At 40.8% G+C, this 18,006-nt stretch overlaps 1 protein-coding gene across 6 annotated transcripts in view; it reads right to left on the bottom strand.

Moving 5' to 3' along the window:
• Window positions 1-5,591: 5,591 nt before the first annotated feature.
• The window catches only part of pcdh19 (protocadherin 19), a 52,822-nt gene continuing 40,407 nt past the window's right edge, over window positions 5,592-18,006 (bottom strand). For all 6 annotated transcript variants that reach the window (XM_082548182.1, XM_082548183.1, XM_082548178.1 and 3 more), the window contains exon 5: window positions 5,592-8,308. In XM_082548182.1, the coding sequence (XP_082404308.1) occupies window positions 7,749-8,308 (560 nt within the window). In that variant the 3' untranslated portion in view covers window positions 5,592-7,748. The remainder of the gene's footprint in view (window positions 8,309-18,006) is intronic.

Raw genomic sequence — 18,006 nt, 5'->3', positions numbered from 1 at the left:
TTCAGAAAATAATTCTTTCCTTGTACCGACACAAAAGAAAAGGCAGAAGGACAAACACAGAGAAATGACACTGAATGAATGTTCAAGATCTTTTCAGCTCTCTTTCTCATCACCTGACACTTTAGTTTGCATTTTGTAACCAACCCAAAGGTGTCAGAAGAGCTCCAACTCAAAGTGTTGGGTATACTGCAAAACCTAATGTGCGTTCTCATAGTCATTCCCCTTTAGCTTGGTGACTGATAAAGAATACAGAGTTTTTCAGGCATGCCCGACGCAAAGATTTATGTGCACACAATGGATGCACTGTTTCCCCCAGTGATAAAACCATGCATTGTTTGTCTAATATGCTGTGTTGCGCATTTGCTCAGGGAAAAAAAAGTATAAAATCAATATGCCATCAGCTATTTAGTAAATTATCAATAAAACAATTCAAACAGCATTGCAATATGAGTCACAACAAGATAAAAAGAAAGTGCTGAAAACACTCATTTTATATTTTGTGTAGTTTGTTGTCAAAAGATCACAAGAAACACAGCACGTAAAATAACAAAGACCTTTTCACTCCTGCAGAGGTTTTTGAAGATATTGCATATATTTGAAAACTAATCTCTTGTCTGCAAGCAAGCAGACAAGAGAATAGTTTTAACCAGGGGAGCTGACATTTGAAGTGACATGCTCCTTTGGTTTTAGCTTTTCACAGCACATTTTGGTCTCACGCTGGACTGCAATCCATCTTTCTGAATTACAGCACCGGAACAATTGATCCAGTCTTTTTAGTTCCCAGTATATTCCTGTAAAAAGCATCATTCCACAGAGACAGAAAACAGATTGAGATGGACTAAAGAAATGGATTCTCAGTTCTTCTTTTAAAATGCGTACGGTGTTTATACCGCTTATGAGCCAATATTCAAAAAACCTGACATTTTCTGTCACTCCAAGAGGACAGAGAGGTCAGAGAATGTACCTGTGCCAGGGTAAAATAAATCATTGCCAAGCAGAGAGTTTAGGTCAAACAATCACCCCTCTGATAATGCATGTCCATGGAGAGGCTGGCGAGATTCATTGCTGTGCTCCCTCTGACAATAATAGAGGCTTTCAAAGGCCACAGTCTTTAATTTCTAGTCCCTGCTATCAGGGATTTTACCCTCTAGAGAGGGGGAGGTCAACTGCCCCAGTTCCACAGCCCTAGAGCCGACATCCTGGGCATTAAGGGCTGAGAGAGGTGACTAAGGTCAGGCTGTGATTGCTGCTGGAGATGGCATGCTGTCGGGTCCAGGGGCTCATTGGACCCTTTTTTTGGGACAAAGAAGCTTTATAGAGCAGCTCCTTGGTCAGTCTTATCAGGCCATCACTAATGGTTATGATATGATCTGTCTAGCATCACTTCCAATTAAAGCTTGCTGGGGGAATGTGGCAGACACTGCTTCCCATGTCAGTGAGGGCTCAGTAGCGCTCTCTGACTGTAGACTATTGTTTGAGCCGCTCATTTCAGTGGTGATCAGAGTTTTGTTGTGACTACCACAAAAGGAAATGGCCACTGGCCAACCCTGTTAGATGTGGTTGTGGTGGGGAGATGGAGAGGGTAATCAGTCTTCTTATTGATACCATGACCAGCCGGCTTCTCATTACGACAAAGGCTAACCTCTCCTATACAATATGAAGCTATAGCAAGAGGTTGTTCTTTTTGTGCAGATAGCAGTACCTTCTGACTAGAAAAATACGTCTCTGAGACTACTTATAATTTCTAAAAACTTTCTGGCCTCACACTATAGCCTCTGAGCTGATATCCCATTCTTGGAGCTTGCCACTTTCAAATGACTGTGACTGCAGCAATCCTTAACGGTGGCAAAGGCTGAACTTTAGATCCACAGTGCAGTGCAAGCCAGAATCCATCAAGGACCTCTTATCTACATCCAGGCCTAGGTTGGAAGTTGTGCAGACTTGGTGTGATGACACATATGAGGCTAGATGAACTCGGCTCTGTGCTGATATGAATTTGCTCAGGTGTGGACCTGGGAAACAAACCATCATCTGTTTGGCAAATGGCCTAGAGAGGATATAAAAATACCCAATTGAGAAAATGCCTAAATACTAATAAAAAAAAGTAGCACTTTCCTTATTATCCATTAATAGTTTTACATAAATTAAGGTGAAAAAGCTTTTTTTCTATCTTGTGACTAAAAAGTCTTAACCAGCTCACCTGCTTTTCAGTGGTAGAAGCATTAGAGAAAAGATGTTAACCTTGTGATGTGAATTTTAGTTACATGCCTGATTTAGAAATCTCTTGGCACACTGCAGTGGACAAAAATGAGTGGATTTTCTAATATGCAGACACAATATTTGTGGATGAAGTTACTGAACTAACAAACAAATGGCACCAGTGTTTACATTTTAAGGCATTAAACATCACATTTGATTAATGTTTTCTTTCTATATATATATTTTTTTTCATCAATTTTCTGGTGTTTAAAGATTGCAACAGGTTTCAATATGAGATTTAGCACGTTACCTCAAACATGTTGTCGGCTGTCACCTACTTCAATGGTGAACCTCCACCAGAGGTTAGTGAATGGAATAGATGGTCGTAATGAGGCAAGAGCAGCTGCGAGCCCTTTTGATAAAATGAGGTCACTAGAGCGTGAGCTATCAGTGAGCCTGAATGGGGGTTGGTCAGGGGTGTGTCTCACTCAAAAGAACCGGCGACAAACTATTTTGTATTGAAGGAATGTGAGGCTGCAGGCACTCCTTCTGCTCTTTTTCAACGGATGCCTGTGTTCAAAATAAATCATTTTAATTGATCTCAGATTCCCCCTCTCACCATTTTGCTAAATGATAATTGAAACATTAATAGGATGTTAATAGGATGTGTGTCCTAGTAACCTTTTATATAAATCTTACCCTAATGGAGAATATTCTCCATGACCACCATGAATCAAGAGTAATTAAATATGCATGGAAAAACACTAGTTTGGGAATTTCCTGCATTGCAAATAAGGTTTGACTGAGTGGGATAATGGATTGATGCAGGAGACAAACGTGCTACATGTATTTGTTAGAAAATAAAAAAGGATTACTGCAGTATTGTGGCACCGAGTCTGTTTTTCAGGTTAATGCTAATGAGACTGGGTTCTCTAATATGGATTTTAAAATGCATACTTTGCCCTTCAGTTGGAGGCAGGACTGTACCTTTGGTTCAGGCAAGTTTGTTATGGGGACCCAAGGGTCTAAACACTGCTGAAAGGGCATGAGTAATTCATATGAGTGAGGCAGGGCTAGAATAGTGGTTTTGCCCATGAGGAGAGACTTTAGCTGGAAGAAACAAGATCCTCCTTATAGACTAATGGATGTGTTAGCAAGTGTGCTTTCAGACCAGCTTTCATGTTGGCTCCACCAGGGGGTATAGAGGGAATGGCAAATTAATTATAGAAATGAAGCCAACCTCTTTTCTTATCATAGAGGGCAGCTGTGTGGCATGTGTGTTTCCTCTTGCTTGTTTGCTTCGTTCAGTCGCTACAGTGGCAAAAAGTGTCCTGCTCTGTATCTAATCTCTGCTTCCCTTTATCAATCCATACCGCCTTACTCGTGGGAAAGACCTGCTGTCTGCGAGGGAGGTGAAGAGTGGAGCCTTTATTGAGTGAAAATTTCATATAAAGTGTTTCAGACTTGCTGAGAAAGAATCCAGCTTTGTCTTGCTTTTCAACTTATTTCATAGCTTTTACAACCTTCCACTCAAAGTCGACTAATAAATCAATGTTTCAAGTGGGATCTAGTGTTTCAGTGACATCATACTGTTGGCTGTGAAAGCACATTACCCACCAGTGGAATGTGAGTCTCGATGACAGCCTTCGTGCTCCTGATCAGTGTCTACGTTGTAGTTTTTTTGAGAGACATTTACAGTGTTAAATCTCCTAAAAGTGGCATGTTTGACCCACTGTTGCGGATGAAGGCGCTCTGTCTGAAAGAGACACTAGCACACACACACACACACACACACACACTAGCCTCACTTTCTGAAAGATTCCCAAAGGTCTGCTTTGGAAATAATGGGAAAGAACAACAGTGAATGCATGGAATATTAATGAAGGCTTTAAGCCAGCCTCAGCAAAAACTCTTAATATCAAACAGATATCACATATCAAGCAGAAAGGACATGTGCTGATGTGTTATCGTGCTGTTTTCAAGAACAGCGTGCTGAAATTCACTTTGTAATACAAAATGTTAATGTATTGTGGAAAGACTGAATTGTCTCATAATAAAGAGCCTGTTGCATTCTCCACTCACCTCCTACACCGGCTTACTTATTACTGATATATTGCTGCATGTTGAACATCAGCGTCAAGGATGAACTGAAATTACAACAATTCCTGGCTGAGAAATATCTTCACGTCTCCGTTTTTTGTTTCAGTCTGAATGTGAGAAAAGTGTTGCGCCACCACTCATTTGTTTATATTTTGATTCCAAGGACACAGACTTCCTTTGAAATTTTTAAGTCATCTTGGGCAATAGTTTTCCAGGCTTTCCAAAAGAATTTTGTTTTTCTGTGGACACTGACCAGTTTGACATATGAATCATTCAAGCATAAAAAAGAAACCTAAATAGAAAAGACGACCAGTGGTATGTCCACACATTTCAGACTAACTAGCAAAGAACCTATTTTAAATAGATTCTTTAGGTCATTTGTTTCTATCAAAAACTACTGCAAAAACAGAATTTCTTCTCATTTCTTCAGCTGAATCTATGAAAAATGCCAAAAATATCACAGTTTTACAAAAAGCTATTAGCTGAAAACTTGGCACATGTTGGCATGTCCAGTGTGTCCTTAAACCAACTGGGGAAACAGGGCAAGTGGATGACAAAAGAAGAAGTATCAGGGCTAAAAAGTATCTACAGCAGTATCTGAGAGAGTGACACAGGCCCTGAGAAATGCATCTGGCTCTTCAGTCGAGAAGGGCCAGATGGTCTCGGAAATGGTCTCAGTGGAAGCGCAGCTGTCAAGAAGCCGTTCTTAAGAAAGGGAAACAGGAGAACAGGGCGCGGTACACGTACAGTGGAAGCTCTGTCATGGTATTGGGGATCTTGTCAAAATTGATGGAATTCTGAACATAAAGAAGTACTGTCAAATTTGGATCCACCATGCAATACCACCTGGAAAGTTTCTGATTGACAGTGGCTTCATTTTTTAGCATGACAATGATACTGAACACACTGCTGCCAGTGCAGTGAATGTATACCTGGATAGAAAAACACACAATGGAACACTATCAGTCACGGCCTGGCCTCAGAGCCTAGACCTCAACATTATTGAAGCGGTATGGTGTAATCTTGACACAGAAGGAAACAAAAGAAAAAACTATTCCCAAAGACGACCTAAAGAAGTAATGAGAAAGCTCAGCAAAATAAAAAAGGGGAAGTGGCTCAATCCTTTTGCACAGTACTATACTTATTTAGGCAGCACTGTGATGGATAAAGTTCAGCTGAGAACTTCTTTCAGTACACAAAGACACAATGGTTGTTAAGAAGCAGTGGATTCAAATTTCAGTTCAACCCGAAATTTCACCGGTGTCGAGTAAAAACAAGAAAACAAAGCAGAGAACATTTAATAGTTTAATTATAAGCTGCTGTATACATTCAGTGATTATTCCGATTTTCATGTTGCCAGAAGCCATGGGTGAGACCAGCAAAACATTCAACTACAGAGATCTAGTTTGTTGTATGCAATTTGTCCATTTTCATTCATATTTTTCCACATTGTACATAGTTTACTGCAAAGCAACATAAAACCACATTGCTGATGTGCAACACGGTTCTTCCAAGACCTTAGTTCCCTCTCGCATGATTCCACCCAGTCTGTTGTGTGGTGCTCATAGTAAAGGAGAGCCCTGCTTATGCCACTGTGGTCTCAACCTTAGCTTTGAGATCAGGAGAACACAGATGGTACAGGGTGACAGCAGTGCTGAGTAAAGCTAATCTGCACATCACAATGCCCTCATCTGAAGTTGGAAAAGTCTTTTTTTCCCCACGTGATTGGGCCATATAGGAAAGCCAACCTATTACACAGATAAAATAGGTGGAACCTCGTTGCAGCCTGGAGAACACTGGAAGCTGTTCTTCCTCCTTTGATACTGAGATGAAGCAACATCCTGCAATCATTAAGGTTGTGTTTGCATCTTTTTTGGTTTCTTTTGCTATCTCACTCTAAGCTCATTGAACTGACACACTAATGTTGGTGCTGAAATCGCTTTTTTTTTTGTCGTTGTTGTTTTATGTAATTTTTTTTGTCTTTTTACATTTTCTGGTAGCCCACACAGAAACTGGATGGCACAAGAACTGACCAATAAGAAACTCTTTACAACAAGGTAGACTGCAAGTCAACAGTTGCCAGGGATCACACAGTAAACAAAAAAAAAATCCAAGTTTTGAACATAAACAACAAAAAAAAAAACCCAAAACAAATCCGGTTCAATATAAAAGCAAAAGACAAATGAACGAAAAGCAAGTTAATTTCAAGTATAACTTACTGATAAAATAACTACACAGCATTAAATATTCTCATTATACATTTTAAATTATTTATAAAATATATTTTGGCATATATGTTTTTTTTTATTTTTGTGTTTGTGTAACAAACGCTACTGTAGCTTCAGTTGAACACCAATGTTTATTCATTTTTTTTCTCTTGAAACAAAACATTAAAGGGATTGTCACATAACAACAGGTTATTAAAAATGATAATAGTAAACCCTATACAGAGTTTCACATAGCAAGACATGAGTGACGATCCCTTCTATCCTAGCCCCATAGTCAAAAGTCAAAAAAAGTACAAGACCAAAGCACAAAGTTCTAATTTGTGCTCCACTGGCTACAATCAAGGTTGGGCACAGGAGATTTCAAAAGCAGAAAGTCTTTTTTTTGTTTCATACAACGCAATTTGATCACAAGTATCTGTCTGTCCCCACCTCCTGCAGTCAGAGCGGCTTGGCAGACAACGAGAGTTCAATCAGCTCCATCCGTGATAAAATATAAATACTGTAAGGACCTCACAGGCTGATGACACGAGGATGTCCTCAGGGACATGCAGAGAAAGTTTCTCTTATTTGTCAGGGACAGGAAGACATGAGACCGGGAGGCCTCACCTTCCTTCTCCTGAATGCACTGCAAACTTCTGAAGGAGTAAATTGATGATATTTTTGGATGAATCCTGTGTGTATTTGTTTTTGTTTATTACAGTGACAGAACTCTATACAAAGGAACAAAGAGCGATTTTGGCAGCTAAAACAGACTGCAAAACCAAAGAAGGCAAATATCAGTTCGTGATACAAAAGTAGTTCAAAAGGCATAACTGTACGTATGAACTGGCACCTCAGGTGTCCAAACATGTAAAGTCCTGCTTTGGGTCGAGGGCTGGAGAGCTCCACTGGCCGTGTCCATGCAGTCGGCAGTAACCTGCCTGTCCACTCATCGCAGGCTGATAGAAAGAAATCTGAACAAAAAGCAAACAAGGAAAAAGTACTGCGACTACAACGAAGCCACATCCACTACCTGGGCCTGAGCACACAACTAGCTGCAGCATACGTCAGTTTATCTTCAGCCCAGGCTGGTTTTTCAATTTTGTATACTGCAAATGGGTGTGTCTCTCTACTGCCACAGCCAGATTTTCTTCTGTGTATACACAGCTATTGCGGGGTATATATATGTGAGTTTACACTGGATGTGTGTATACATGTTGGTGTGTGTCACAGAGAAGCTTGCTAAAGCACAATGTCCTTCAGGCGCTTGCTGCTGGGGGATTCCTTGTCTCGGCCGTCGTGGAGAAGCGTGTTGATCTCCCTTACAGCCGGCTCACTGTCCTTCCCCTCCGGCTGCCGCAGCAGGCTGTGGTTGGCGATTCGCTCTGCGTCACGGCATTTAAGCGTGTTGTAGGCAGATGACGGCTTGCACATTGGGCTCTTCAGGTGCACAGGGGAAGTGATGGGACTGGCCGCCTCCCGCCCATTGCCAGCTTCACGAACAGCCCCTCCATTGGCCTTGGGGCTACACACCTGAGACTCCTGAGTCCGCTTTCCCTTTATGTCTCCTCGTTCCACATCTTCAGACCCATCCTTGCCAAAGGTGGCAAAAGTCCTCTTTGTTGTGCCATCCTCATAGTGTGGCACGTCCACCGTGGTGGCCTCGATAGACAAAGCGATGACGTTGCGAGCGTGCTCGGGTGACTTGGCGCGTGCTGGGACTGTAACGCGAGGCATCCAGCAGCGGTCAGAGTGGCCTAGGATCCGACACTCATCCTGGCAGTGAAAGCCCTCGCTGGGATCTGTGGGGAAATAAAGAGACAACCTAATTGTTATATTTGTTCTTAAAGTTAATTGATTTTCGTCTTTATTCTGATAATCCCCTCACGATTTAAGTATGTCAGAATTGACTTGAAAAACACATGAAAACTCAGTTAAGCATTACTAAATGATTTTTTTGCAATCTACATGAGCGCAATATTGCACTCCCTTTAACACTACTCCATGATAACTAGGGCTGGATGTTAGGGGCACGTCTAATATGCCAATTAAATTATGAATTGTTAAATCAAAAGTCCATTTGCAGCTGTTGTATAATTGAGTTTTCTGTAGCAACATTAGATGAAAGGCAGGTTTAAACATTGCAATCAGATATCTCACAAAGACACCAGACGAGTTGCGGTGCCGCTGCACGGTTCATATCTCTCTCCCTCTTTGTTTCTGTCATCTGGCGCCGGGTTATAAATATGTAATGATGTTTAACTGAGTCTGTATAACTGCGTCTTCTGCATTTTGTTGTGTTGAGGGAAAAACATTTAAGAACATTTCTGCATCATTATAACAACAAAAGGAGCCGAAGTCTCTCAAACTCAAATGCTTTAATTCTTGTTTGTTCTTTAACAGTCCAAAGAGCAGTACTCAGAAATCTCATGTACACATAATTTTGTTTGTCCTCTGTCAATTTCATTTAGAAAATGTTCACGGTGTCACATTTCTAGCTTTAGCAGCAGAACGTTGATATTTTTTGGAAAATTTCAAACAAAACTCATTTTTCCTAAACCTCGATATGAAACCGAACCCCCCACCTGCTTCTTAGGAAGAAACCTGCCACACACATGCACAGTGACATATTTCTTTTCTCCCCTACTGCTTGTTTTACTCTAAGCAAGAGCCATCCTACTTTTCAGAGGCCCAAGGTGACAAGAAGGGATCGTGAGAGGGATTGCGATCGACCCAAATGCATACACTTACATCTGGCAATCGCAGCTTGACAGATCACCTAATTAAAATCACTAATGATCTGTTTTTCTCTCTTCTTTTCTGTACTCATGAGAGGCACCTCTGCTAAGGCCCCGGGGATCGATATTTAAAGACTGGAGACAGGCTTTTCAGGAGCAGATATGCCAGAGTTGTCTCTCATAAAGTATAATCTGATGAGACTGACAGATATGACCGGTTACCATGTCATGGAATAACTGAATGAGTATGTTAGGGATATCACGAGCTGTCTTAAAATTGTGAAGGAATCATCGCCTATGGGCACCGAAATCGCAAGCCATGAGTTACCAATGTCCATATGACAGAAGAGGATTTCTCTCATCATGTCTGTCTAATTGTGCACAGGCTGACATGCACTGACATGACATTCTCTCTCAAATGAATGTGGATGAAGAAATCCCGTTGTCTTTGAAGCATCTGAACTATACTTCACAGTAACAATTTAAGTACACACAATTTAATAATATGTAAAATGCATTTTTGAATTATTATCACCCAATACTATCCAAATTATACGTAACAGGCATAACGAGGCTGCTTTATTTAATTACCATACATTTAAGCTCATTTGATGAGGCCAAGAAGCAATAATGTGTGAAAACTGAATATTTCCCACTAGTTATAGTCCTGCATCTATGGAAATGACAATGAATGCTGATTGGTCCACGAAACTGCAATGGCAGCAATCAGGGAGACAAAAGGCATTGAGTTGGGGGTTTTGTTTAAACATTTCCAATCAGGATGTAATAATGCAATCACAACAGAAAGTAATTTTTTCCAGGTACCAAGAACATAATAGAGGATGATGAATAGAAAAATAAATAAACATAAAAAAGCACAATTTCAAAGCCTTTTTAACCCCGCGTAACTGCTTTACCTGTAACGGCACTTTAAAACGCATTTTTTTAAATATATAAATATTTAAACTCGAAGAGGCAATGTAAAGATAATTGTTCACATGAGCATTTAGTGCTCTTATTGAAAACTTTTGTTTTACATTCATTCAAAAGTTGAGCTCTATATTTAGCAATCTGAAATCTCACCAAAATTCTTGTTTGGCATGTTTGACAAAGTAGATCTTTTGCTGCACTGATTAAAAATTTACAAGCATCTCGGTAATGAATTCAATTTCCTCTAAACACTTTGGCTTATTTCTATAGCCTAAAGCACTTTCTAAGGCGTGAAAAGCCTTGAGGCACAAAGAAACATACACAAGTTGTATGCTCTCTACTGCGCCGTGCGTGCAAATGCAGTGAATGCCATTTCTCTCCTTTCCTTTAGGGGTCTATGAGCGAGCAACTGGGTTGTAAATGACATTGTTATGAAAGCCAAGTGCTATTAACACTCACACATCCTGCCTTTCCTTGCAGCTTCATAAAACGCAGATGTTGCTCTAAAAGGCCCCAAAAACTGGAGGAGACAAAATTTAAATGAAAAAAGTGACAGGCCATCGACCTTTAACAAAACGTAATCTCCTCCCATTAAAAGATAAGAGAAAAACAAGCTTGTGTAAGGCAGGAGATGAATTAAAGGCTTTTACAGCACTGCTTAGATTTAGAAGTCAACAAGTACAGAATAGAAGACAGTAAAGGCCCTCCTGCTGTGCATGTGTATTCAAAGTTATCAGGAAAATAAGCTTGCCAATCAGCTCCAGGAACAGATTTAGAGTACGGAACAGAGAAGGATGTCATTGGGAGCATTTCCGATCCACAAAATTAATTACGAAGGGAGCTCCACCAGGAGGTACAGGCTGGGCTGCAGATTTTGTGTGTGTGTGTGTCTGATTTGTTCATTTAAAATATTGTGCAATATAATGGTAATAAAGTACAACTCTAATCATGTATCAAGATCACAACACTACTATTATATCAAACATGCTGCACTCTAATGTTGACTCCAAGGTAGTAGAAAGGACTTTATATATAGGATTGAAAATATGAAATTAAAAAAATAAAACATGTGCAAAAGCTAAAGTCTCCTGATAGGACTCCATGTTTTTTCTGTTTGTAGTTATAGCACCAATTTGCATCAACACAGGGTGAAAAACCCATGCTTCCTTCCATCTCATCTTGCATCTGTTACCTGCCGGCAGCCGATTCTGTCCTGTCTATTTGACTCAATCAGATGAAGGTGTCTGAACTTCAGCTTACAGCAGACAGATCTTCAGTTTCAGCGAGGGAATCCCACATCCTGACAAGCTCGTTGCTCAGTTTACCCTTGTGCACTGCGTATAATGATCCCTTCATGTTATGCAGCTGCAGGTGCTATTTGTTTGTTGCTAATGTAGCAAGAAAAGAAGAATCAGCAAAAAGACTAAAATCCACTGACACAAAAGGGAAGGGATGCGTTCACTGAGCGAGACGCCTCCCCGTATAATTCCCTGAGCTTTCGCCAGCTATTCTGCGTCCTGTTTGCCTGACTCGGAAAACGCAAACGCTTATCCCTCCAAAAGTAGCGCACACAGCCTGAAGGTAGAAAATAATGATGTAATCCTGTAAAATCAGCGGCAAAACAGAGAATACCAGTTTGGAGGGGCAGAGACAGGGTTGAGTAGATATGAACCAGATTCAGGTGACAAAATCATAATTCTGTATGTCTTAGTTTGACTACCACAAGACAACTGGGAACTGCAGTATGACACGATGCAGTCAGTTTGGTTTTACAGGATGATAAACCCTAAAAAGAATTATGAACAGCAGTGCAGGAACAGCAGTACGGTATGATAAATCATCTTACTAAGAGTGCCACTTGTGGCTTAAACTACTTTTGTTTGTACTTCCTCTATATGTGACATTTTTGATGCAGAAGAAACAATGCATTTCAACTGATGGTCTTATGAAAACAGATGCTACTCAACAGACATCCAGACAGCATCACAGCTTCCTGTGATGGAACTGTTATGAAAGGAAATAATGTAGACTAATTTAAACCTCGCTATGCTTTACTTATGGCCTCCACAGACTTTACCAATTCCCTTTGATTTCTTTTGCTTGTTTTTCTGTTGTTACCTTATTGTCTTTGATATTAATCCCCATTAAATATTCAGTAACAACGCTACCAAATAGTCTGCACACAACAACACTGCCATTATGCTACGTGCCCCTTTTCATTGGTTGGGAGTACAGGTGTAAAATCCAAAAATCGACTCATAAGTTATAAACACGATCGAAGGCCTAAGGAGTCAAAATTTCTTGTCGTGTGTGTGTGTTTTCATTTAAAGCTTTTCATTTGCAGCTAAAATGTCCACTTTTCTGGTCTCATCTTGGTATGCCACAGTATCTTTAACAATGAGAGGGCTGTTTTCTAATTGCTACTCCATATTAATTTTCCATCCTGGCAGTCACATGGCAAAGCATGATTAAATCTAAATTGTTACTACAGAGTCTTGATGGAGCCTGTAATGCAAAAGCTGATGAAAGCGTCACAAGGGAGAGAAAAAATACTGCACGAACAGAAAAGACGGTGCCTGTCTGTGGTTGGTTAGAGTTCAAAATATGCTCAAGAACTAACAGGTTTGGTCCTCTCCGATCCTAACACAACAAATAGAGCTTAACATCTAGTCTGTCCTAACTACAGCAAAGGACAGTTCTACGGCCAGCTGAGGCTGAGGCTTGGCCAAGCAGCCTCCTACACTACTCACAAGGGAGAGTCCAAGCACTGCTGTCATCCCAGCCAGCCAATTCAGTCTGTGGGCCATAAATCAGCCTTGAGGCTTGGCTCCTGCGGGAGCAGCAAGATGGAGTGTGATGGTCTTGTTTTTACAAACAGTAGAGGGGCACCCTTACTGCGCCACGTAAGCCATCATTCTCTGCACAGCATCGAGTCCTCTCCTTCTCCCTACAGCATCTGGTTCAGTCACATCAAGCTATCCCCCCCACCCCCCGAAACGTCTAATTCATCCCTCACAGCTCCCTGCACAAGGCCATCCTTTATGCGTCCCCTCCTTTTGTCTTGCTCTTTCATCTAATCAGTTCTACTGTCTCATATACGTTGATGTAATTAAATGAATCCTTCACCCAAAAACCTTCTCTAATTTCTGCCTATCTGTTCAGAATTCCTTCAGTTCTGCCGGTCAAATATTAATTGTCAAGAAAATTAGACACACTGTGTGGCCTTGTTAGTACTGTCTTATGACTGTTAAAGCCGGGGGTTCATAGGGCCGTCGTTCTATTTCTGAGCATTAGTAGCAGTCAATTTATCAAGAACACATTCACTGCCTAATACATCCCGCGCTGCACTGAGTGTCTGACAGCTTGTCACTACTACCAGGCCTACTTATGTCTTTCCGAAAACCTGATGTAAGATGGCAAGTTAACTTCATTTTGAGCCAGTCTTACGCTTTCTGTTCTTTGGAAATGCTTGTCAATAATTGTTCTAATGCTAGCAACAGTACGTGCCAAATTCTGCAAATTTTTACTTCCACCGTATGCTCGCTTCCCTTGCTGCTGGCCCATCCAGCAACGCTAGAGCTTTCTATAATGGGTCTGGGTATAAAGAATGAATTTCCAAAGTGGTGTTGACAAACAATGCACTTGCCTCTAAATTGGTACAAACGGCATCTGTTTAACAGCTGTGTAACAGCAGCAGGATGAAAAAAGTGATCGCTATGCTGTTTTATAAATCACTATGTCATCGCAGAGCAGTGTTTTGTTCAAAAGCAGGACCACTAGCCAATGGACTGCTTGATGTAGTGGAAACGATGTGAACTGGTTGTCATTATGACATACGTGGGTGGGCTGGTTTCCATGCCCTGGCAACACATGCTGTCTTGCTGAGAGAATTGTCTCACCTTATTGTGGCCTACTCCTACCATAGCTGGCTCCTAGAGGTTGCAGTGTCTCAGGAACAGTTTTAAAGGCTCTAAAAGTATTACCCTCGGCTCGGGTCATGACATAAAGAACATTTGAAGGGGCATGATTTACAGTGTTCAGGTCTTGTTTGAACAGACATCAGAATTTATGCCCTGGTTTTCATATAGTACATCAGCCAGTGACCATTTAACTCTCTCCACAGGCACTCTGGACTAGATTTAACCCAGACAGAAGCGCATAAAGAGCTAAGCCCAGTTGTACACAGCTGTACTGTGTTAAAGAGGCAGTAAAAAGGTTCTTAACACAGGCTCCATCACCAGAACAATACACTTACATGTTCACAGAATTCCATAAAAATAAGGCCAGGATCGTGTCTGGCAGAAAAGTACCCCACGCTTCAGCCACAGTGCCAATTCATACAACATGTGATGACACTAAGTGGACACTAAAATTCATATTATTATGATATCCATATCCCACAATTATTCTGTTCAGGTTTTGCTGTTGTAATCAAACCACCATCCTTAGGGCTAATTGGCATTATTGTTAAAGAACTATATAAATAAATAAATAAATACAGCACTTGGACTTTAAAATTCCAGTTGCATTTCAGATACTGAAAGGTTACTGAAAGCAGATTGGATTTAATTATATATTTCCCTAATTCTGTACAGTGAATAGACGATAAAAAAATCTGTACTGTACACGTGGTTCTTCTTCTGCGAGATAATGATGCCAACCGCAACACTGTCATAGGAAAAAAGAAATCAGCTTAATAACTTTACTGAACTAAATTGGATAATTTTGTGGACATATAACTTTCCCGAGGAAAAAAAACAGAAAAACTAATCAGGGATATAATTTGGTGATGAATTTCATCAGATAAATTTCATCTCTGGATTGGAAGTGTTTTAAATGGATGATTATTTTAAAATATATAATATGCAATTAAAGTCGAAATTAATCTTAAACTTGGGCTCATCTCATTCACATAATTTGATGTATTTCCAATTGAAAAAGCATTTGGTGGCAGGGGGGAGCTCATGCATGAAGGAATCTTTCAAAGGTGCCAGCAACAAAACTGCAGTTTTCCTAATTGGAAAAGCACTGTAAAGCATTTAAAAAGCTTTGCTTTATTATTACCATATTTTTCTATTATCAAGACAAATTGTAAGAATTGTTAGTGTGTACTATTCTCAGTTCTCTTGGATCCCGACTTTCAAAAAGCAGGTAGCATGTTTCAGAATTACAATATTTGCGTTTGGTTTTTTTTAACCTACAAACAAGAAGCAACACAATCCCAATGAGTGATTTAAAGATCTCTTTGTAAAGCGACTGCATCGGCAAGTGTATGCATTTAAATAGAGTGTTTTACCATGACGTGATGCACTTTGCAAAAATCGCACGGTGAATTTTGGCCTTGTAAAGTCTGAGCAGCTAAATTGCCCTTCTAATGACGAGCTTCAAATTAACCTGTACTCAGGCGCTGAATGCCCCCAACAACAATATAATACGCCCCTCAAACTCAGCACAGCAGGCTGCCGGCGTCCCTGTTGCAAACTGCCCACTCCACAATGCCAGCCAGCCAGACCGCCTGCCTGCCTGCCTCTGTCTGCTTGGCTCGTTTCCCCTACAATGCATCTGCAGAGGACATCTTTAAATACACTGGAACAAATGCAGCATTTCTGTGTTTAAGCTTGACCGAGCTAGCGAGCTAATTTGCTCCTAAACCCTTGAGTCTGGGAGAAGCAAAGGGGCACACTCTTAAATTACATCAATGAATGGGGTTGGAGCATAGATGAAAGCTACTGTACGTGGTGAGTGGGGATGGAGAGAAAAAGAGCCGGAGAGTCGGCTTAAGGATAGAAGCACTATGGACTATTGTTATATTTTGTCCAATCTGTAAGGTAAAAACAGATGTCACTGCGATCTATGGCTGACAATTAAATATTCTTCAAGGAAACCAAAATATAAGTCTAATAAAAAAGTAATGGTTCCACATAAGAGAAAAGATAAAGCGCTAATGTCAAGGTAATAGCACACTGCAACACAGAAAACATTGCTTTGTGTGCTATGGGGCTTTTAGTGAATAGGAAGTCCAATTCATTGCTTTATTCACAAATATCAAGGATTCTAACTCTATTTTTATTTATTTATTATTCTTATTCTTGGTGCAAACATTTCTCACAGTGAGAAAAGATTACTTTTTCACCTCTTAAGTGTTATTTCTTTTAGCCATCTGAAATGCCCACTTGTATCCAAACAACTGGGGATGGCACACCGGGCAGAAAACCAATATCTTGGATTTCCTCTCCCTCTGTGAGCTTCTGCTTTTCCTCAAAAGACTGGCCTTACATAATTAATATAAAGTGAACTTGACTGAATGTGAAGCCACATTATGCTAGCCAGGACTGTTTTATATTCCATTTTATCTTGTCATAGAAGTACCAGCATGACTCCTGCTCTCTCGTGTTCTTGTGTTTTCAAATTTTTCCTTCCTTTAAAAAAAAAAGGAAGAAAGAAAAGAAACACATTTTGCAAAATAGGACAGTATGTGTTATGGGCAGGTTATTAATACAGTAAGAGGAGGTGGGTCACCACGGAGAAAAGCGGGTCACGGCTTGGGAAAAAAACAAATGAAAAAAATAATTACACAGTTTTCTCCACCTGAATAGTCAACATCACTTAGCAGCAAATAAAAGAAATCAGACAAACACAGCAAGGTCTCCACTGTGTTGAGATGCATTAGATTTCCACCTACTGGGTAGAAGAAACGCACGAAGGAGGCCTTCCAACACTTTCTAATGCTCTTCCATTTCTCTGTCACAAAGGCCAATCTGTTTGGCATCTGGGAGGCATTCTGATCCTCTCCCAGGTTCTCCATTATCCACCGCAGTGAGCTTTGCACCATGATACCACTTAATATAAGACAGTCAGAACCAATGTCTGTAGCATTAGCCACCCACCCAGTGCTACACTGTATAGAGGAGTGACACTGGTGAGGCTACAGCTTGTATCTAAGACACAGATCGAAATGGAGGTGGAAGACTGGCCTGAAGAAAAGAGAAAGAGCTAATAAGCACATCTTTTCTGATTTAAGGAACATGACTATAGCATACATAAGGATGATAGCAGGGGCCTGACACAGTGCTAGTAATTGGATTTCTCAGCCCCTGTGCCCACTCGTGATAACATGCTGAGCTGTGACATGAAAAGTCCTTATGTGTGGCAAGAGAGCAAGGTGCAGCAGAGTGGAAGTGACAGGTGTCAAAGATCCAATTCCCCTGCTCCTCTCCATCTTTGAGTTCCTTTTCTCTAGAGACAGCTGAGGAACAACTTGCCCTGTGGTAAAGCCAAACACAAGCTTGACATTCAGTTGCAAATCCAAGGTAGTTAAACCTATGTAAAGTGGAACAGAGGGGGAGGAGGGGGAGGAAGGGTGGTATTAGTGGGGGGTCTCTAAGCACTGTGGGTATAAGAGGTCATGGCCTGATTGCTTGCTTTATTTATTTTCTGATGCTGATGTGAGCTGAATACAGACGAGCACTGGATTTCTAAGATGAGCTGGAGAACACACAAAGGAGCCTGAGACCCCCCGCTGCATCTCGGGGGGTCGTGCAGGATACGGCCGCGGTCCCCTCGCTGTCCTCTCCGTGCATTTGGAACTCATCCTTAACGAGGACTGCACGAGAAGAGGCACATCATTAAAAAAAGCCATTCTGGGACATTCCTGTCCGCCATTAAACGTAACAACCGACCTCTCTCATTATCTTTTATCCTCCCCTTTAAAGAGGTGGGGTACAGAGTGGTATAAAAACTCAAATTTGGCTGCCAAGATGCAGCGAATTCTCTCTCTCGTTCAATTATACATAAAAGGAACAACATAAAAAAACCTCCTGGAATTTATCACA

The sequence above is a fragment of the Aulonocara stuartgranti genome (genome assembly GCF_965226115.1).
Source record: "Aulonocara stuartgranti genome assembly, chromosome: 2".
Classification (NCBI taxonomy): domain Eukaryota; kingdom Metazoa; phylum Chordata; class Actinopteri; order Cichliformes; family Cichlidae; genus Aulonocara; species Aulonocara stuartgranti.
The sequence above is the reverse complement of the archived record's forward strand: the minus strand, read 5'-3'. Positions and strand labels throughout refer to the sequence as shown.